Raw genomic sequence first — 22,405 nt, 5'->3', positions numbered from 1 at the left:
TGATTATTCCCATTATGTCCCTCGGACTTTGGACTCCTTATGCATTTTTTGAAGAGAAATAAGTTGTTGTTATTGTTGTAGCGATAAGGGGAGTGTAGGCCTTGGGGAGTGTTATCGATGTGGATGGTCCTTTGCCGGATGCAGATCCGGTACGTTCCGATAACAAGCGCAAAAAAGGTACTAGCCCGACCATCTCGGAAACGATTTGGTATGACCACATGCAACCTTCGAGGCAATCCCGCCCTCCCATCCCCTAGAGCCATCAGGAGTTCGGGGTCGCCAGAGCCTCGGCTGTTAATGAAACAGTATTCGCCACGGGTGGGTGAGGTTGACAATTGGTTTGGAGAAGCTATATATAGAGAGGGTTGCGCTACACAACCCCTTGAATAAATTTGGTATTTTAGTCGCCTCTTACGACAGGCATACCTACCGCGAATATATTCTAAGCCCCTAGCCCGCTGGGGGAGAAGTCCAAGTTCTTGTACAGTGGTGGGAAAAGGGTAATGAGAGGGAAACATTACATTATAATTTTACATAAAATTGACAAATTTTATTCTTAATAATAAATAAGTCTTTCGAATTTTCATTTAATGCTTTCCCATTCAAAATTTACTTACTTTTCTCATTTCTACGTAACGCTTTCGCATTTGCAATTGACTATTCTCATTTCCATATGACGCTTTCACATTTTTAAGTCATACTTTCTTTTTTATAATTGACTACGTATTCTGAATTACAAATGACTCTTTCTCATTTTCATTTAATGCTTGCTCATTTACAAATGACTATTCTCATTTACATATGACGCTTTCTCATTTACAATTGACTATTCTCATTTACGAGTGACTATTTCTAATTTTTAAATGCCGTTTTCTCATTTACAAGAGACTGTTCTCGTTTCCATGTGACGCTTTCGCATTTACAATTGACTAATCTCATTTCCAAACTACGCTTTCGCATTTACAATTCACTATACTTATTTACAGCTCACTCTTCGCATTTACAATTTATGTAATATTCTTATTTACAAGTGGCTATTCTCATATCGAAGTGATGCTTTCGCATTTACATTGACGCTTCCTAATTTACCACTGATTAATCTCATTTACAATTTACGAATCTTATTTTCAAATGACGCTTTCTCATTTTCAAGTAACTATTCTCATTTTCAAATGACGCTTTCTCATTTTAAAGTAACTATTCTAATTTCCAAATGACGCTTTTTCATTTACAAATGCAAATGGTGTAGAAGGATCTATATACCCTTCAATCGAATTCGCTAATGCCATTAGTACTGGGAGATCCACGTGATAGTTGCCGGGACCCATATTATCTAATCATAATGTTTGAACAACATTCTATAAAAGCGTGCAATTACTGGGGTATCCTGATGACATTGATATCATCGGCCTGAACACCGTAAGTTCTGTTCAGTCCAAGCTTGAAAAAGAAGCGGTAAAGATAGATTTGATGGTGAATGAGGACAAAACGAAGTCCTTGGCTACCACGATACTGTTGGCAGCCATAACTTAGAAATAGTAAAAGACTTCGTTTATTTGGGAACCAGCATTAACACTAACAACGACATCAGCTCTGAAATCCAGCGAAGAGTCACTCTTGCCAATAAATGCTACTTTGGACTAGGTAGGCAATTGAAAAGTAAAGTCCTCTCTCGGCAGACGAAATTATGCTCTAAAAGTAACTTATCATATCCGTCCTGCTATATGGTAAAGAAGCATGGACCATGACAACATCAGATGAAGCGGCTCTGGGAGTGTTCGAGAGAAAAGTTCTTTGAAAGAAGTACCAGATTGAAAACTATTTAAATTCGTTTGATGTGAGATTGGCGCCAGTTGCCAGAACGAATAAGTGACTTCCAATATCTGCTGTTACTGACGAGGCCTAACTTATAAGCATGTGACACCTGAAGGGAGTGTCCAGCAAGTATGCCCATCGTGAGCCTTAAGTCTTGTCTCTTCAGAGATATGATCAACTTTGTGAGTCTAACGTCGTAGAATTTACAAATGATGTGAGAAATTTTGCAGCCCCGCAGCTTCTTTTCACGCTTTTCCTACTTGATGTATCATATGCAAATCCTGTTTCCTTTTGATTTCTCTCGGTTCATTGAGTGCTGCACCCTCCTTTACCAACTCATTGGCCTTTTCCTTACCTTTCATTTCTTTATGACCAGGAATCAATACTGAACGAAGTATCTCCAATGCTTTTGATTTCTCTCGATTCATTGAGTGCTGCACCCGCCTTTACCAACTCATTGGCCTTTTCGTTACCTTTTATTCCTTTATGACCTGGAATCCATCCAGAACGAAGTCTCTCCAATGCTTCTTTGCATTCCAGGACATTTCTTGATGAAGTACTGTTTGAGATAATTGGCTTTATCATTATATATATTGACGGGAGTGCGGCTTAACCAGGTTTCCTCCAGAACTTCTGATGCTTTCTAGATGGCCAAAATTTACGCCTGAATGACGCTGCAGTGATCTGGATGTACTTGTTTTTGGATCGTGAACAGTAAACAGTGGACCCGACCCCTTCCGTTAATTTGCAACCATCAATATACACGTGTATAGTAAGTTCTGGCATTTCCGCAGGCTTGCGCCAACCCTCCCCAAGATCTCTTTCGTGCTCGGGTGCGGGTCCATATAGTCCGTTTGACCGATATTTAATAGCGCTATACTGCTGTGGCCAAGGCCTTAAGCCTTGTTGCAGTAGCTAGCGCTATATTTTCGGCTTTTATGTCTGGGATGTACAGAATGGCATACAATGCTACTGTGGGCGTAGTTTTCACGGCTTCCGTTATGCCAATCAATTATAATCAGCATACCCCCTCAAGTTTTGTGGTATACGTACTTTTTTGTGTGGCTGTCCATCAAACCGGGATTCCATAGTCAAGTATGGGCTTGGTAATTGCCGCAAATACCTTATGTGAGAGCTTTGGCGATAGGCCCCACATGAATCCTAGCATCCTCTTGCATACAAACATTGCGACGCAGGCTCTTTTCGCTCTCTCTTCCACATGCAGCTTCCACGAAAAATAAATATCTAGTATAATTCCTTGTTATTGTTGTTGTACTTTTCTTGTAGGGATACCATTCCAAGCTTGGACTTAGTGCAATTAAGGACCTTATATTTCCTTTTAAATAATACTATGTAGATTATTTTTTTAGCTCGTTAGCAGACCTCAGATGCCCAGGCGTGTACATAAGACTGGGTCGATATCGGTTAACTTTCGTCCATACAAATCATCCCAGGTTAGTGTACATCCCTAAGCGCCTAATCCATCAGTGAGCTGTATTGTGAAGCATATTCCTGGTGTTCCAAGGCTTTCTCTATATTTATGACCACCATATGCAATGCAATATCAACTGACTTGCCTTTAATGTAAGCATGTTGAGATGAAGAGATTGCTGCATTCGATATGATTTTATTTATACATACATTAATCTCTCTAGGATTTTGAGCAGAAAAGATGTCAACTTAAGTATTGTGAGTGCAGATGACCGGTTCTTCCCGTTTTCGGTATGAGGACTACTCGCGCCGTTCTCCTAGATTGCGGGAAGTGGTTCAGTTTAATTCAACCCTCAAATATTATATTGTAACGAATTTAGTGAAATTCCCCTTATTCCAAACCTTCTGCTAACGTTCGAATCGCTAAACTGTTGAATAAATAACTCCCATATTCAATAATACAAAATGGTCTTTATTAGGCTATTTGAGTGTACTTCACAATAACTCTTACTTCACAAATAATTGTGTGTTTAAATCAACCTGCTTAGTCATGCCTCAGCTGCGCTGCTTTTATACTCTCGGTTTCCTCGCTCACCCGTTTCTCCTAAGGTCTAGAAATTTCGTGAACTTCATGCTTGTTTACCAGCCATATACATGTATATTTGTAGTTTGTATCCAAATGCGTGTGTATATGTGATTACTACATCGGCTGATGATGACATGCGTTTGTGAGTATCTCTCTGCTGCCTTGTATGTATGTGTGTACATGATGATTGATTTGTTTACGTACATACAAGTGGCTCCTTAGTATCGGCTTAGTGATGGTAGTATCGCTTAGTGATCATAATATTCGTCACAATATTTTATCGCCCATTCAATTTTGGTATTATATTCTGCTACTGGTTGCTCCGTATTTGGAGTTCAGATGTTGTTATATAACTCTTCCGTATCATCTCCTTATAGGAAGTGTGTACTGAGTAATGCCTAAATGGACTCTTCATTACTTTGTGACCATTCACCGTAGTCGTTCTGTGATCTCCCGTTGATATGAGTTTCCTCAATCTTGCCGTTTCGCTGGAGCACATTGCCGAACTAAGGAAAGGATTATATCGAAAGTCTATTTATTGCACTCCACCTTTATATTTTTGTTCTTCATACAGATTTTTACAGTAGTTATGTTAAAACTTTAATATCAAAGTTCAACAAGATTATGTACATATTTGTTTAAAGAGACATTTTTCGTTTCTTCTGGTCCATCTATTCTTTGGCTCAATGAGTTGTTACTTAAAAATCGATCGCAAGATTCCAAAATTCTAAAAAAAACTTTTTATACCTCTAAATATCTTGATCCCTGTGTCATCTAGAAAACTATTTTACTCCTTGCCTGGTTCTTAAATTTTTAGTCTTTTCCTGAATCATACTAGCCTTGTTGCTACTGATTATATCAACTTCGTGTTAGGAAAGGTCTGCGAAACTTACACCAGTCCGCGCTTTGTACGTTATTTGATATCAGGGAAATGCTTGAATTCAACTCATTTTACCCCTTATTACGTCCTCGGATCTGTCATACAATAAGCTCGACTCAAGATCTACCTAAAAAATGGGGGTTGCCTTTAACCACGTCACCCAATATGCCTATGGTTTACGTAAGTTTGACCATATATCCGCTTGGTGATCTAGACTTCTGCGATGTAACCTGTCTGACTATCAAAAGGCCATGAGTTGCATCTTTCTCTTTCGTTTGATCCTCTCAAAATCACTGGCATACTTCTATAATAAAATTTTATTCAATAGGTCTCTCCGTTCATGCACTCCATCCCTACCTACTTTCAACTATGCCCCTCCACTAGGCCGTTCTTTGTCAACACCACACGTCTCTGGAACTAAATCCCAGCTGCTGTGAGAAACTCCCTGGACCAAAGCAACTATAGATGTATTCTTTACAGCTGTTTCTCTAATCATGAAACTTAAATTGGCTACCTAAAATAATTTGTAACTACATACATATTGTTACGAATATTAGCATAACTAAGGGGTGCTGCCATATCTAAGCCGATGCTAAGCAGCGCCTTGCATGCAAATTAAAGTTTAAGTTGGGTAAATTGAGTTTTTAAAAAACTCTTGCACTTTATTTCAATGCCGCTCAAAAACTGACTAAGCTTTACATTTTACTCTTATTTATAACTTACAAATAGTTTACAATAGGCATATTGAATAGGATGCCTATCTTAATACGATACTTTAGTAATTTTACACCTAGCATTGCATCAGCTGGCTAACGCAATCTCAGTATGTAGGAATGGAATGTTACAACGGATTTCGTAAATAAATCAAATAGCAACGTTTAAAGAATTTGTTTATATTTGCCGCCTGATTTGAGTGGAGTCATGTTCCTTAACTCCCCCCTTTCTTCAGATGAAACGTCCCTGTTTCATTCAGCGAATTAGTTAATATTTAATTTTGAGAACTTAAATTTTTAAATATCTTTTCATTAATTTCAGTTTGTTTTCTTTGCTTAAATATTTTGTATTGATTAGCAGCTTTGACTAATACTATTATCATAAATATAACTGTTACTATTATTAAACCTATCCAAAATATGGGTTTTGATTTTATTTCACCTTTTATGACATGAATAAAGTTTATATTTTCAAATTTTAAATTTAAGTCTTCAGATTCTATATATTTAACAATTTCAAAGCTACTGAATTTATTATTTTTTACATATTTCCATATTTTTGCATCTGTGTTCTCATAAGTTACATTGTCAATCTTTAACTGATTTTTAAAAGCTACGAGATAAACTCCATTTACATTATGATTGTCAACAGTATGATTTCCTGAAACTAAAATAACACCATCTTTTATTACATCAATTTCTTTATTCCTTTCTTTAATTTTTATACATCTAGTCGTTTTTCCTAACAAAATATACACTAAACAAGAATTTGAAGATTTTATTTCACAATATACATTCACTATTTCTTTCTTACAATTTTTAACATTAACATATTGATTCTCACATTTTGCAATCTCTTTTTCGATAAATAACTTACCATCTTGCTTAGCTATTGCTCTTACTTCGTAAAATTTACAATCTAAAAAAAATTTTGGATACCTAATATAAATAACTATTAAATCTTTATTCTGTAATATTTTAATATTAGAAATATCTATTAAATCTGTCACACTCAATCGTCCATGTTCGTTTGCAATAATGTCTCTAATTTCATCTAAATGTAAAATTGCTGGATTCAAAATTCCTAATTTTCCTAAAGTTATTGTATGAATAATATTCTGTAATTCATTTAGTAAAAATTTATTCCTACGTTTCCGTAGTTGTGTAGCATGATCATTTTTATTTGCGTTTTTTATTGTCTCTGATAATTGAGAAATAACTTTAAATACTTCTGAATTTGTCATAAATTGTTTGTTGTTATTTAAAATTAACTCGTTTAATTTATTATTTACCAAAACTAAATCGTCGTGATCCGGGGTACCGGCTATCCACTTCCATAAAGTCCCTAATTCATTAATTCCTCTTTTTAAACGTCTCTCCATTTTTTGTAGTTGCCCTAACAACGTCTGTATTAGCTCTATTTCTGGGTCGATATTGATATGAAATTCGCCACGTATGTCAGTTTCCCTAACATTATCATAACCTAAATTTTTGTTGTAATCCTCCTCGTCTAGCAGTAATATTTCGGAAAAATAAGTTAAATTTGTAACATGTAAAAGGTCGCCAAAGTCGTTGTATAATGCTACGTCTCCATCTTATATTAATACATAATCTTCTCTTGTATAATCGATTATATCCATCCCTACTATAGTAATTAATGCCAGAAATATGATTAACTCCATTCCCTGTAATTAAAGTTAAGATTTAATGTTATCTTTATGTACTATTCTATTCCTATAATTGAGTCTAACTTTATTTCCTAAATCTTCCTTTACCACTTGCTTTTTAAATCTAGGTTTTAGCTTATTTCTCTCGCCTATAATCTTTTCATATATAACATCGCCACGTTGGTATGTTTCCATTTTCCCTACCTAACATTTTATTTTGCGCAGTCAAAAGCTTTGACCGAACTGAGCAAGTGGCACTTTATTAAAAAATATTTGAAATGGTTTTTCTTCTATTACTGAGTGAATCGTTTTATTGTATTGATGCACAGCACGATATATCGACTCAGCAAAACTTATTAAATTATATTCGTGTTTAATGCAACGCGGGATTTCTATTACGGTCGAATGCACTCTTTCAACTTGTCCATTAGTGCTATGACTTCGACTACAAAAAATAATTCTTATTCCTAATCTTTGCATTAAAGATTTAAACTGCATTGTAATAAACCCAGGTTCATTATCAACCGTTATTTCCTTTAACTCAGGAAAACTTTGGATAACTTCCATTACTTTTTCCTCCAAATTAATTTTATCTTCAATTTGCTTTACTACCAAATATTTAGAATATGCATCAATGCAAGTAATAAATTTCAAATGTTGAGCATACAAAATATCAATATGTACTTGTTCTCCCTCTCTTTCCGGTATTGGAACTTCCCCAATTGGAATCTTTTTCGAATGCCTGTCGTATTTATTATTGTTACATACTTCGCAATTTCTTGAATATTGTTTAAATTGCTTGTACATTTCGGGCCAATAGTACTGATCTTTGATTTGTTTTAAGTTTCCTCTATAATTGCGGTGTGCGCGATTATGAGTTTGTTCTATAATAGCCGCTTGGTCCTCCCTATTAGTAATATCATTAGGGAAAGATCTAGAATGTATAAATTTTGTCGATGGGTAAGTTTCTCTTAAGACATGTTTAATTCCATAAATCACCTGTGCAGTAAATTGCGGTAACCAATTTTGGATTCAAATATTCTGTCAAAACCGAAGGAATATTTTCAGGTTGATCATATTCGATCAAAAAGCGTTTGTTATTAAATGGAAATATGGTTTCCAAGGCTGTAATTTTAGCACCCTTATCAATAAGGATTTGCTGTTTGAAATGATTTAATGATTTTTGTGGCAGCAATTTGATGTTAATCACTACTTTCTGCAGAATGTTGTGTATTAGTTAAAGACTCTTGAGTTACTTTCATAATTTTCCGACTCTGTTACATTATTTAAAATTTTGCCGGGATAAAGCATCTGCAACCACATTTATTGCACCTGGTTTATAAATAATTTTTGGCGAAAACTCCTCAATAAATGCCCTCCATCTTTTCATTTTGATATTTGGATTTCTTTCAGAAATTGTAAATGATAATGGTTGATGGTCGGTGTGAATCTCCAAATCTCTCACCGAATAAAGGTAATTTCGTATATTCTTCAATGCCCACACAATGGCAAATAATTCCTTCTCATTTGTCGCATAGTTTTTTTCAGTCGTGGTTAATGTTTTTGGAATAAAAGTCACTGCTCTCCCCTCTTGAGATAACACAGCCCCTACGGCTACATTTGATGCATCTGTTGTTAGAACTAATTTTTTTGTAAAATCTGGTTGTATCAATTCTATCTGCTGACACAACAATCCCTTTAGTTTTTCGCAAGCAGCTATTGCTTGGTCTAGATTGACAATAGTTTTTTTTTGATTTATATTGGGGAGATTTTACCATTTTCCCCTTGTAAATATTTTGTAATTGGTTTTGCTATTTTAGCATAACCTTCTATAAATTTCCTATGATATCCTCTAACCTGACGTAGAGTTCTTGGTATTTGATAATTTTTTATTGCTTCTATTTTCTTTGGATCGGTTTTAATGACCTTATGAGATACAATGTATCCCAGAAACTCAACTTCTTGCTCGATAAACCTAGACTTTTCCAGAGATATTTTCATATGAGCCTTTTTCAGTACTTCTATTACCAATTCTAAATGTTTCAACTGATCCTCCAAATTACGTGAATATACTATAATGTCATCAATGTAGACATGACAAAACTTCCCGATATATTCATGCAAAATATTATTCATAGTCCGTTGGAATATGCTGGGAGCGTTGCGAAGGCCAAAGGGCATCCGCACATACTAATACTTTCCGTTATTAACGGAGAAGGCCGTTTTTTCAATATCCTCTTCTCTCATTAATATTTGATGAAATCCAGATTCGAGATTTATCGTTGAAAAATATTTTGATTCCCCCAAATTTGAAAGTATGATCTCTGGATTCGGCATCGGATATCTATCCGGAATAGTTTTTTCATTTATTTTTTTAAAATCAATCACTAAGGGTAACTTAGGACTTCCATCCTTATTAATTCCCTTTTTTGGAACTACCCAACATGGAGAGTTATATGGACTCTTACTTTCCCTTATAATCCCCTTCTGCAATAGGCTTTGGACTTCTTCATTAACAAAACCATTAACAGATATTGGATATGGATATTGTTTGGACCAAATGGGTCTTTCCTAATCCATGCGAATTTCTGCTCTGACATCTGTGTTGAATGGTAAATCCAAATCAACATCTTCATATTCTTTTTTTATAACATCAATTATCTTCTGACGAAGATTCTATATTGCCCTCTTTTGGGCTTATTTTATTATTTGGAATTTTGCTGGTACATTCTTCAGCTGGCGCTGTGGAACGTTCTTGTTCCACATTTGTTCTATTTTTTATATTATCTGTACTATTGCCGGTATTACTGGTATTACCGTCGGCTGGCGCTGTGGAACATTTTTGTTCCACAAAGTTCACTTTATCAACCTCACTTTCTTTTTCACAACTGTGCTTCATAGCACTCCTTTCCCCAAATTCATAAATTTTTCCAATTCTATTAACAATTAACTTCTGGTTTTCCAGATCCACTAAAGCGTTGACTTTCCGCAATAAATTATAACCTATAAGGAGATCTGACTCCAAGTTATCAATTTCGTAAAAAATCTTCTTAACGCCAAACAGATGAATTTCGTGGTAAAATCTTATTATTGTATAACCATTAATGATTTTTATTCTCTTATAAATATCCAATTCTTTTGGATTCCTATAAATTCCCTTCCTGATGTAACAGGATGTTGCACCTGTATCTACTAAAATTTCAAAATCTTTTTTTATAGCTTGGTCATACAGATATATATATGGCAAGCTTACTTTGGGTCTAAAGAATGGCCTTCATTAATATTATTTACTCGTTGTACTTTTTCCTGTGGTTGCGCACTGACTTGCGCACCTCCAAATCTTTTATTAAAATTGTTGTTTTGCGAATTGTTTCTAACTCCCTGTGGCATATATCTATTACTAGGCCTATTCTCAATTTGCAGGGATGGATCTACATCCATTGGCGCTGGACGGGTTTTTTTATTGTCGCCGAATATTGGACTATTTTTCTGCGGGTACCTCAAATTATTCTGAAACTCCTGACTTCTCCGATTATTATAAGGAAGTCTGTGGGGAGATGAATTAAAACTTTTCTGCGGGTGGCTTTGCGAATATTGCAAAGCAAATTGTGACCTCATTTGATTGGCATTTAACTCTTGAGCCTTGGCAAGGGCATTTGGCAAATCCTTCGGTGCCAAGACAAACAATATTTGATCTAATGGGTTGTTGTTGTTGTTGTTGTTGTAGCGATTAGGTTACTCCCCGAAGGCTTTGGGGAGTGTTATCGATGTGATGGTCCTTTGTCGGATACAGATCCGATATGCTCCGGTAACACAGCACGTGCTGGCCCGACCATCTCGGGAACGATTTATATGGCCACATTAAACCTTCAGGCCATCCCTCCCTCCCCACCCCCAAGTTCCATGAGGAGCATGGGGTCGCCAGAGCCTCGTCTGTTAGTGAAACGGGATTCGCCGCTCGAAGGTGAGGTTGACAATTGGGTTGGAGAAGCTATATATTGCGCTACACAACCCCTTGGATCCCTGATCTAATGGGTGATTAAGCCCAGTTATAAAAGTCCGCAGAGCAGTGGCTCTGTTTTTAGAGTTTAGCTCTTTAGTTATGGGTGAGCTTGTCCCATGAGTCATTATGGTCTTATGTATGAGAAGCGTCAACTTTATATGACTTGTCCTTTTGTCAGCAAAGGCAAAGTCCAGACGACTTAAAATTGCGTCGAAATTCAAAACTGTTCCGTGATTGGTCAGTATATCATTGGCCTCACGGGTAATTTTATTCCTTAAAATTGTTAACTCCGCGAAATATTTCCTACTTCCCCTTGTGTACAAGGACATGGAATTATTGGCTGCTTCGCGACAACTTACATAATTATTTATCTTACCCACAAACTCAGGAAAATATATACATATAATTATTTATACATACTATGTATTAACATATTACTTAACTATTTTATTAATTAGCTTACGCTTCTTCGTCTTCGGATTCTCGTCCTTCTGTTTGATCCTTGTTCGCTTTGTGGATGAATGCTGCTGTACATATGTTGGTGGTCCTTTCACTTTCCCGAGCTACGTACTTCGCGTTTTTAGTTTTCTTGTAAGGTGACAAATATTTTTGGCCAATATTGCTTTCACTCAATCTTGTACGAACTTCCGTTTGTATATGCAAATAATCGTGTGTTGCTTTTTATACATATGCCGTTGTTTTGTATACAAATGCACATTGTTTTTCAGGAAGATTTTTCTTAATGTCCTTTAATCGAAAAGACACAACAAAAATTTACTCTCCGGTCATTTTTTTGTTTGCTTTAATTTTAGTGTTTTTTTTTTCCTTTTCTCTCCTTTTTAGAGATACTTGTTTTATTTTAATTTTTTACAGTGTTTTTCCCCCTTTTCTCTCCTTTTTACAGATACTTGTTTTATTTTAATTTTTACAGTGTTTTTTTTTCACTCCAGAGGACACGCAACCTTTTTACAGGCTATCTCTGCGTGGCTCCTGGCAGGATCGCCAATTAAAGTTTAAGTTGGGTAAATTGAGTTTTTAAAAAACTCTTGCCCTTTATTTCAATGCCGCTCAAAAACTGACTAAGCTTTACATTTTACTCTTATTTATAACTTACAAATAGTTTACAATAGGCATATTGAATAGGATGCCTATCTTAATACGATACCTTAGTAATTTTACACCTGGCATTGCATCAGCTGGCTAACGCAATGTCAGTATGTGGGAATGGAATGTTACAACGGATTTCGTAAATAAATCAAATAGCAACGTTTAAAGAATTTGTTTATATTTGCCACCTGATTTGAGTGGAGTCATGTTCCTTAACTTGCACATCCATAGATCAATCATTATGTATCTACATAAACGAATCAATCATTATGTCTACACATATACGTGCACGCGAGGGAGAAGCAACGTACAGGCACATGCAGATATCTTATCTGAGATGCTCCTAAAGGTATGCAGCAGGCATGCTTAACGAACGAAACGATATCATTTCGTTACGATAATCAACGCTAATAAACGAAACGAAGTGACTTCGTTTCGTTTATTAGCGTTGATTATCGTAACGAAATGATATCGTTTCGTTCGTTAAGCATGCCTGGTATGCAGTTGTGATTGTGGAAGTGTCGCTCACACATACAAGCGCATGGGGTATGAGAGAAGCTATAAAAATTATACATCTGTAGTTGTAGTTGAGAAATTTATAACTAACTAAGTAAAATTTTGGAAGCGCCTAGGAGATGCCACGAGGAAATCACAGAGTATAAAAGCATCAGCGGTAGAGGCGCTATGGGCAGTTTCAGTTAAGCACGCTATCTGTCGGGCAATAGATCAGTTTCATTTAAGCTATCAGTCAGTTTGGTTATAAAGCCAGCTAGTTGCAAAGTATAAGTGTTATTGTGAAGTACTTTAATAAAGGCCATTTTTCCATTATTCAATATTGGAGTTATTTATTCAACAGTTTAGCGATACGAACTTAGCAAAAGGGCAAATAAGAGGATTTGCAGTAAATTCGTTACAATATGTACCTTTCTCTATACTTCTTCTATTTTATTTTTCTTTAACTTTTATTTATCTATTGAATGAAACTTAAATGTACATTTAGGCATATTTTTCTTAGGGCGGGTCAAATTGTATGGGGAAAAATGGGGAAAAAAACTTCAGGTCCACATCCAGTTTCTGAATCTATGGGTCATACTGAGTAATATTGTCCATGGGACCATAGGTCTGAAATGAATTTCGAGATTCCCTAATTTTGTTAGAACAAAAATCTCACAAATAAAATACATGAAAATAAATGTCAAATTCGGATTCGGATTGGGATATAAAATTTTCTAACAAAATTAGGAAGGCCCGAAATTCATTTCAGACCTATGGTCCCATGGGCAATATTACTCAGTATGACCCATAGATTCAGAAACTGGATGTGCCTTTTCAACAATAAATTTGACCCGCTCTAATGTATATACATACTTGATTGGTAATGCCTGATTGTTATATGACAAAAGATTTCTTATCTTTATGTACTAATTTCCAAGTTCGGAAGATTTTTTAAATTTTCACTATCCATGGACCACCGCGAAAAACTAGTTCAGACTGGACTTGGGGAGAATTTCATGATGTTCAACTTCGTACTGAGAGAAAATCGCAAGCATGACAAAGGGGAGGAAGCTAATTGGGAAAAACTAAATTTTGTGAATTTGAATCAGGGTTCAGAGAATGTTTGAAATATAATTTTTTTTCACAAATTATTCTTTATAGCGAACACTTGCTTCGAATTTTTTTTGTTCTTATCATTCCCAAATATTTGAAATTTATTGAAATATTTATACAGCTGGAGTACAGGTTCAACTACTATCACAAATAAAAATTTTAAAAATTTGAATTTTTTGAGTAAGCACAGGAATTTGTTCTGAAATGTTTGAACTTTTTTTATTTATCTTTTCATTTGTAATAAGAGTTAATAGAAAAACAAACATTTGTTTTCATTCTCCAAAGAGTTTCCTTCATAGATCATACATAAAAAAAATTTTTACGCTGTGTTTTGTGTGAACTAGTGTTTGGAATGGGCAGAGTTTGACATATTGACAAAACAAAATTAGTGAAATACCATGCAGATACAAAATTTGTCTAAGTATATTCGTTTTGAAAAAGAATTAAAAGGACATCTCTTGGGAAACATAAAACACCATTATGACGCAGTTCATAAACATAATTTTGGTACTAATTTCATCGAAACAGATCTGGTAAGAAGGCGTCAATTAACGAAGGCACCATTAAAGTTAAGCAGGGAGGAGTTTTGGAACTGCTGTTGAACATGCTCTTCAGAATTTTTGACGATGAAAAATACTTTAAGAGATTGCTTCAGCCATATAGCGATACCTACTCTTTTTAACTATAAATTCAAAAAACTTTACTGAGCGTTTAAGCTTGTGTGCTACTAAAATAAAAACCCAATTAAGACATATTTTAAAAGATAGAACTATAAGTCTTAAAATAGATGTGGCAATTCGAATGGGTAATACCATATTAGGAATAAACGTTCAATACATAAAAGATTATAAAATTATGATTGGTATGATTCAATTACAACAAACGCATGGCTCAAGTTTCATCAAGGATGAAATATCAAAGTGCTTAGATAGTTACGGAATATGCCTAAAACATATATATTCCACAACCATTGACAATGGATCCAACATGATTAAGGCATCCAAACTCATGCTTCGCGATGTAGAAGAAATGCAAAATGAGTTTGGACTATGCTCAATTCATTTTTTTGGCTTTTTTCGACTTTGATTTTTAAGACCGACTCAAAAATTACCGCTAAAAACGTTAGCGATAACAGTTTTTTGAAAACAAATTTCTCAAATTTTACAATCAAATAAAAATTTTTTTAGTAGGTCATGAAAAAAACCTTAAAACTCAAAAGTCGAAAAAAGTAAAAAAAAAAAGGACGTGTGGCACTCGGGGACTGCCGCGGTAAAGCTATTGCATATTATCAACTTATGCAACATTTTGTTTTCTTTGATATTAATTCAAGTTTTGTCTTTGATATTAATTCAAGTTTTTTAAACGTGGTGACCGATAAGAAAACAAATTTTTTACTTTTATTGAATAAATGCGAAGTTAATATTTAATTTTCACTTTAACTTTAACTTTATTTTTAACTTTAACTTTCACTTTAACTTTAACATTCACTTTAACTTTAACTTTATTTTTAACTTTAACTTTAACATTCAATTTAACTTTAACTTTAACATTAACTGTAACTTTAACTTTAACTTTGACTTTAACTTTAACCTTAACTTTAACTTTATCTTTAAATTTAACTTTAACTTTAAATTTAACTTTAACTTTAACTTTAACTTTAACTTCAACTTCAGCTTTAACTTTAACTTTAACATTAACTGTAACTGTAACTTTAACTTTAACTTTAACCTTAACTTTAACTTTAACTTTAAATTTAACTTTAACTTCAACTTTAACTTTATTTTTAACTTTAACTTTAACATTCACTTTAACTTGAACTTTAACATTAACTGTAACTTTAACTTTAACTTTGACTTTATCTTTAACTTTAACTTTAACCTTAACTTTAACTTTGACTTTAACTTTAACTTTAACGTTAACCTTAACTTTAATGTAAATAGGTGGATGGCTGAGCACGGTCTCCAGTTAGCAACAGCCAAAACGGAGATCGTCATCCTCACAAAGAAACGTATTCCCACTACCAGGAACATGATGGTTGGGGACCAGCCAATAGAAACACTCGCTTCAACGAAATATCTGGGAGTGAGGTTAGACAGCAAACTCAACTTCTCGGATCACATACGAGGAACCTGCGAAAGAGCTGCGCGCATAATAGCGCAGTTGAGTAGATTAATGGCAAACACAGGTGGCCCAAAGCAATTCACAAGGAAGTTGCTTGCATCAGCCTCGGATTCTATACTCTTATATGGTGCAGAAATCTGGGCGGACGCAATGAAATACCGGAAGAACCGAGTCGCCCTCACCTCGGTCCAACGCAGAGGGGCGCTGCGAATATCTTCGGCTTACCGCACGGTATCAGCTGAAGCTGTCCTGGTCGTTGCGGGAACCATACCGATATATCTTCTCGTTGAGGAAAGAAAAACAATATATGACAACGGATCGTAAGCAAGTAGAGCTGCTGTTGCCATGCAGGCGCGAGAAGAATCGATCCGATGTTGGCAAGATCAGTGGAGCAACAGCATCGTAGGAAAGTGGACTAGGGAACTAATCCCTGAACTTGATCCATGGTTGAAGCGACCGCACGGAGAGGTAGACTTTTACCTGACCCAGTTTCTAACGGGGCATGGTTACTTCCGCAAATACCTACACAGAATGGGTAAGGTTGATAGCCCGAGCTGCCTGTACTGTGGGGAAATAGACGATGTACGCCACACCTTCTTCGAATGCAGGCACTTCTCCCATCAGCGAAGGAGGGTAGAAGAGGTACTTGGCGACCTATCCCCGGGCAGTGTCATTAATAACATGACCTGTCGAAGAGACAGATGGGATACGGTCAGCACATATGTGAGGCATATACTTACCAGTAAACGAGAAGACGGATGCCTAGCCCATTAGCGTGAGAGTAGCCATAGAGCTCGCGTAGCGCGCACCCGTAGCCGAAGTAATGCTAAACGCGGTCCCAGGTACGGGGATTTGCGCGGGCCGTGGGAGGTTAGGTTTTAGTGGGTAGGCCTTCATGGAAGAAGGGAGTCCTACACTCGGAGAGTCTCGCAGTGAGGCTTAAATATCCCGGTCAGTGCATAAAGCATTTCCTCCTTCCACGAAACAAAAAAAAAAAAAAAAAAAACCTTAACTTTAACTTTAACTTTGACTTTAACCTTAACTTTCATTTTAACTTTAACTTTAACTTTATTTTTAACTTTATTTTTAACTTTAACTTTAGCTTTCTCTTTAACTTTAACATTCACTTTAACTTTAACTTTATTTTTAACTTTAACTTTCGCTTTAACTTTAACATTCACTTTAACTTTAACTTTAACTTCAATTTTAACTTTAACTTTAAATTTAACTTTAACTTTAACTTTTACTTTAACTTTGACTTTAACTTTAACCTTAACTTTAACTTTAACTTCCACTTTAACTTTAACTTTATTTTTAACTTTAACATTCACTTTAACTTTAACCTTAACTTTGACTTTAAATTTAACTTTGACTTTAACCTTAACTTTAACTTTAACTTTAACCTTAACTTTACTTTACCTTATTTTTTACTTTAACTTTAACATTCACTTTAACTTTAACGTTAACTGTAACTTTAACTTTAGCTTTAACTTTAACTTTAATTTTAACCTTAACTTTAACTTTGACTTTAACTTTAACCTTAACTTTAACTTTAACTTCCACCTTAACTTTATTTTTAACTTTAACTTTAACATTCACTTTAACTTTAACTTTAACCTTAACTTTGACTTTAACTTTAACTTTGACTTTAACTTTAACCTTAACTTTAACTTTAACTTTCACTTTAACTTTAACTTTATTTTTAACTTTAACTTTAACTTTCGCTTTAACTTTAACACTCACTTTAACTTTAACTTTAACTTTAACTTTAACTTTTACTTTAACTTTAACTTTAGCTTTAGCTTTAACTTTAACTTTAACTTTAACTTTAACTATAACTTTAACTTGAACTTGAACTTTAACTTTCACTTTCACTTTAACTTTAACTTTATTTTTAACTTTAACTTTCGCTTTAAAATTAACATTCACTTTAACTTTAACTTCTCCGGGGTGGGCGTGAGCTTAGCACCTGCTAACAAGCCAACCTAATATAAACGCACGCAAGTCATTTTCTGTCAAAAATGTCTCATGCACATACAACTTTTGTGAGAGCAACCCAAATTTAATTTTCTGCGTGAAAACCTAACTCGATTTCCAATTTTTGTTCTGCGTGACATTTAGATTTGACGTTTGCACACATGCTTTACATTGTCGCAACGCATGCTTATTTGGGTTAGGGCAAAAAACGCCGGTTGTTTGCGTGCGCTAAAAAAACGCAGTGCGGTTTTATTAGGTTGGCTTGTAAGCATAGCGGAACGATACAAGGTGGCAGCATGGTGACATACCTACAAACATAAATAAAAATTTCATGTACTTTGTTTTTGTAAATTCGATGGACACATGTCAAAATCGTACTGCGCCGTAATTTGATGTATCAAATCAAATAAAAAAAGCTTAAAATCAGCTGTCCCATGCTGCCACTTTGTATCGTTGCGCCATGCTTGTAAGCGACCATGCGATAAGCGGTAGCACAATGGCTACTTCGTGAAAATCAGCGACAGCTCTTTTACAAGCCAACCTAATATAAACGCACGCAAGTCATTTTCTGTCAAAAATGTCTCATGCACATACAACTTGTATGAGAGCAACTCAACTTGAATTTGCTGCGTGAAAACCTAACTCGATTTCCAATTTTTGTTCTGCGTGACATTTAGATTTGACGTTTGCCCACATGCTTTACATTGTCCCAACGCATGCTTATTTGGGTTAGGGCAAAAAACGCCGGTTGTTTGCGTGCGCTAAAAAAACGCAGTGCGGTTTTATTAGGTTGGCTTGTTAGTTTGATTTCGATGGTCGTACGGTGAGGAAGTGTCGCACGCGCGCTTAAAACAGAGTACCAAAGAGTGCGTGTGACACATGTTCACCGTTCAAGCATTGAAATCAAACTAAATAAATAATTGATTTTGCTTTCGTTCTCGCTACGCGTTCGTGTTTACTAACACATTCTCAATTTGGTAACCTGCCCACCGCTGATTATCAAGCCAACCTAATAAAACCGCACTGCGTTTTTTAGCGCACGCAAACAACCGGCGATTTTTGCCCTAACCCAAATAAGCATGCGTTGCGACAATGTAAAGCATGTGTGCAAACGTCAAATCTAAATGTCACGCAGAACAAAAATTGGAAATCGAGTTTGGTCTTCACGCAGCAAATTCAATTTGAGTTGCTCTCATACAAGTTGTATGTGCATGAGACATTTTTGACAGAAAATGACTTGCGTGCGTTTATATTAGGTTGGCTTGTATGATAGAGATCCAATATTATGTATTTGGCCTGTTGCTAACACCGAACCTTTACGAACGTTTTCGAATCTTTTCGAACCTTTTCGGATCTTTTTTGACAAATATCCGTTACGGTTTTTTTTGATTTAATCGCCAAGCCCGCGATAAAATCTATGCAATAGCTTCAAAATAAAATTTCGCAGGCTCGAAAATTATTTTTTCGGGTATGCGTAGGGGAACTTTTTTTCCTGAGCCCAAATCCTATCGATATTGGTTAACTTTCGTCCATACAAATCGACCCACCCTAATGTATATGTCTTCATAATTATTATCCTTCGCAACTAATTATAGCGGTTATAAATAAAGTCGGGTGACGAAACCAAAATTCGTTTATGTACATTATCTTCTCCTTTAGTACTTAAAAATGAAGAAAAGTGTTTCTTACATAGCTCACATGTATGGAACTTGTCATCAAATCGCTCATAGGAACAGTTTATGATCGCTTAGTGCAGCTGTGCGGTATCGTGACAAGCACCAGCGCCAGAAATGCTCTCATTTACATGGACACTGTGATAAGAGAGTGATATGAGACTTTGTTTACAGCGGTGACATGGCATCGCCATCGCAGCCTTTCCTACTAAGGGCCCGGCCGCTTCATATGCTTGTCATAGCATCTTTACATTTGTCAAGGATGATCATACGAGGTTTTTTCGTTTCGCAATTCATTGCAACTGTTTTCAATATTGCAAGTCCAAAATCTAAAGGAGAACTCTGTAATACACGCGTCACCCTATAAAGCAAATCACTTATGCCCTTACAGGCGCCCATAGTGGTGAACAGTAGGCGAATATTTCGGAGTGGACTCATTGAAGCTCAGCTAAAATCTGAATCTCCACACCTTTAGGTGATCGTGTCTCAAAAATAGGTTGCTTATGTTCCTCAGAGCGCGGGATTGAGAACGCAACAGGCCCCGCAACACATATGTATATCTGCTGAAATGCCTATGATAAGTAGGGAGATTGTTTGCCTAAGACCGTATAAAAAAAAATCATTCAGTTGTATAAATGAAATGGAAGTAGAATATTTATCAAAATTGTATAAAGGCATAAATGAATGTAAAAAAAATTGTTTTCCGGATTTGTAGAATATTTAATTATTCGTCAGTAATAAATGAAAACAAATGTCTTAAAATTGATTCGCAGACGGAATAAAAATGAAATGAATGAATTTTAATTCTTTGTAAAAGAATTTTTCTGAACCCTGATTTGAATATCTCAAGGCGGCAACATGGAATTTATTGTGATCTTGAATGCCATTAACAGAACGTCAAAACAAAGGCGCGTGCAATTTTCCAGCTTCTTATCCCCAGGCCTCGTAAATTTCACTTGACGTCAATAGGAAAGTTTTCAAAAAATTTAAAAATATTTTTTTGTTTTAGTTAGTGTTTAATTGCACCTAATTTCTAAGAATTCATGAGCTAAACACCGTTTAATAATAACAAAATATGACAACTTTACCATTTGACTATACACACATAGCTATGTACATATGTCATAATAATGTTAATATTTAAGTAACCGCTTTTTTTTCTTCTAAAAATATTTATTATGTTCAAACATGTGTTTCTAATTAGTATTTTGTTCTCATTTTAGGCTGATCTGGAAATGGCTATACGTCAAATGCTATTCAATGAAATACCAAAAGTAAATAAAATACAAAGTGAACAATTGCTAGCGTTGCAGAGTATGCTACACGTGTTGCAAAACTATCATCCACTTGGTCCAAAAGGTGGTAAAGTCATTCGTCGCCTTAATGAATTTGTTTTGAATGCAAATGGTACATTATCTGGTGCAAATATTCAAAATGAGTTAGAAAAGTTGAATAAAACCCTTGGTCCGATATTCTCATCAAATAATTTTGTTGGTTGTGTCGCCTCACAGCAAAATAAACGCGGCTATACATGTTCACTATGGACGCTCTTCCATTATTTAACGATACAAGCGGAACGTTTAGATATTAGTCGTGATCCATTAGAAGTTTTAAGAGCCATACATGGTTATGTGAAATTCTTTTTCGGTTGTACGCATTGCTCGGAACATTTTCAGGTAAGTTTCAATTGATATTGTGCTGTACCTTCTTTAGACAGCTCTCATGAGAATGCACAAGAAATTTGTTTACACTACCTTCGTAAGCCAAACTTGAACTTTTCTTTAGTTTATAATATACATTTTCTTTCATTTCTTTACACATGCCATGACGCAATAAAACCAGGCAGGTGAAGTCAGTAGTACAACAACAAAAATTTACGGCCCTCATAATCCCGTCATGAATTTCGAAGCAGTAATTAGAAGTTATTCAGTAAAAATCATCGCATTATAGTTAATTCAACGGAGTTTTTTGTCAAGTGGGCAAACTTGCATAGCCATTTCAACAGAAGACAAACTGTTGTGCTCAAGTTAACAATATTCTGTAAAAATTACAGATTCTGAATCATTCTTACTGATTTTTCTAATAAAAGAACTGATTTCATTGGTCGTTTCAACAGCGGCAACTGTCAATATTATGAAAATGCATGAGCAAATTTTAAAGCGATATTTATACTCACGGCGCTCACTACTACTTGTTATTATGACTAAAGTGTCACAGAAATTTCTGTAATATTAACAGCAACTGTTATGTTTCAACAGTTTTCATTGGTATTTTAAGGATGACAGTAATAATTGTTAGTTAACACACCAGACATAGGCGGTCATCGTGGTGTGGTGGTAGCATGCTATGCCCACCACACCGCAAATCCTGGAATGAAGGCCTGGAAAAACCAACACCTAAATCGTCAGAAAAAAAGTAGTTTATTATATTTATTTTTTAGGAGACCTGTTGCTTTGATGAAATTTTTTTGTTGAATCCACTGTTAATTCAGAATCATCAATTGGTGCGATTTTGATTCAACAGCCATTTGCGATGGATAAAAATTGTCAGAAATATCGGTGAATTGACACGTAACGAGGTTGATTTTACAAGTTTTTTTCTTTCAGTGTAGTTGTTTTTATGCTACTGAAAAAATCAATGCTGCTGATAAGTCAAGAAGCATCACTTAAATTTATGAGGGCAAGTATTGGCAAATGCGACTCTATTTTGTAATATGATTTCACCGTCTGGATTATTGCATCATGATACCATAGATGAATGGATTTGCAACTCTTTGTTTCGAGAGAGCGCTGTCAAAATGCACATTTTTGTCAATGATGCCACT

At 35.3% G+C, this 22,405-nt stretch overlaps 1 protein-coding gene across 2 annotated transcripts in view; it reads left to right on the top strand.

Moving 5' to 3' along the window:
* Positions 1–22,405, top strand: part of Qsox1 (Quiescin sulfhydryl oxidase 1) — a 46,746-nt gene that overhangs the window by 15,604 nt on the left and 8,737 nt on the right. For both annotated transcript variants that reach the window (XM_067776242.1, XM_067776241.1), the window contains one exon: positions 20,805–21,257. In XM_067776242.1, the coding sequence (XP_067632343.1) occupies positions 20,805–21,257 (453 nt within the window). The remainder of the gene's footprint in view (positions 1–20,804; positions 21,258–22,405) is intronic.

The sequence above is a fragment of the Eurosta solidaginis genome, chromosome 3, assembly GCF_040869045.1.
Source record: "Eurosta solidaginis isolate ZX-2024a chromosome 3, ASM4086904v1, whole genome shotgun sequence".
NCBI classification, from domain to species: Eukaryota; Metazoa; Arthropoda; class Insecta; order Diptera; family Tephritidae; genus Eurosta; species Eurosta solidaginis.
This window is presented reverse-complemented; position numbering and strand designations above follow the sequence as displayed.